General features: G+C 36.6%; 1 protein-coding gene across 1 annotated transcript; it reads right to left on the minus strand.

Moving 5' to 3' along the window:
* Nucleotides 1-694, minus strand: mRpL42 (mitochondrial ribosomal protein L42). The gene has a single exon (XM_081755370.1). The coding sequence runs from the start codon at nucleotides 468-470 to the stop codon at nucleotides 63-65; it is 408 nt and encodes a 135-aa protein (XP_081611496.1). The 5' UTR covers nucleotides 471-694; the 3' UTR covers nucleotides 1-62.

Consider the following 694-nt stretch of genomic DNA (forward strand, 5'->3'; position numbering starts at 1 on the left):
TTTTGTATCTACAACATATTTAATACGTTCACTTAAACGCCGTACTCGTATACACATTTTCACTACAAAAATTCTCTATCGGGTGGTGTCTTTTTAGCGTATTTTTTCCCTGAATGTGGAAACCAACGATGTTTTGTTGTATATGTCAACTTCATTAGTTCTTCACGTACTAACTCCTCTGGCATGTTTCTAAAAAACTTCTTGGGATCGTCTCTTATTTCACTTTTCAACACAGAAGGATCATCCACTACCGTTTCTGGGAGTGGACGACTACACTCATACGGAAATGGCTTTTCGGGGTGCCAACACACTATTGTAGAACCATCATCTGTAACGGCAATTCCCTCATACAATTCTTTCGAATCCCCACTTTTTAAGGTAATCGAAGAGCTTTTAAATAGTCTTAAATTAGAGTCTAAAATTCTTCCGTATCTGCTCCAGGAACACAATCTGTGCCAATTGAGTGCCATTTATATGTATACTTTCGAGTACTGTTCTCAAGAAAGCGCTCAAAAACTCACTGACCAATAAATAATTCAGTAATTTTGCTTTAATAACTTCACCTAAATACTAATATCTGTTCACTTTCAAGCTGAGTCAACATTAAAAAATACTTTTAAGTCCAGTTCCTCGTTTACAATATAATGCAAATCTGTCTGCTGGACAACCTGCTCGAATCTTCTTCTTCTTCGTC

This window comes from Thermobia domestica, chromosome 1, assembly GCF_964235325.1.
Source record: "Thermobia domestica chromosome 1, izTheDome1.hap1.1, whole genome shotgun sequence".
In the NCBI taxonomy this organism is placed as follows: domain Eukaryota; kingdom Metazoa; phylum Arthropoda; class Insecta; order Zygentoma; family Lepismatidae; genus Thermobia; species Thermobia domestica.

What these genes read in the sequence shown, in the direction of transcription:
- mRpL42 (XM_081755370.1), bottom strand. Translation starts at nt 470, where the DNA reads ATGGCACTCAATTGGCACAGATTGTGTTCCTGGAGCAGATACGGAAGA.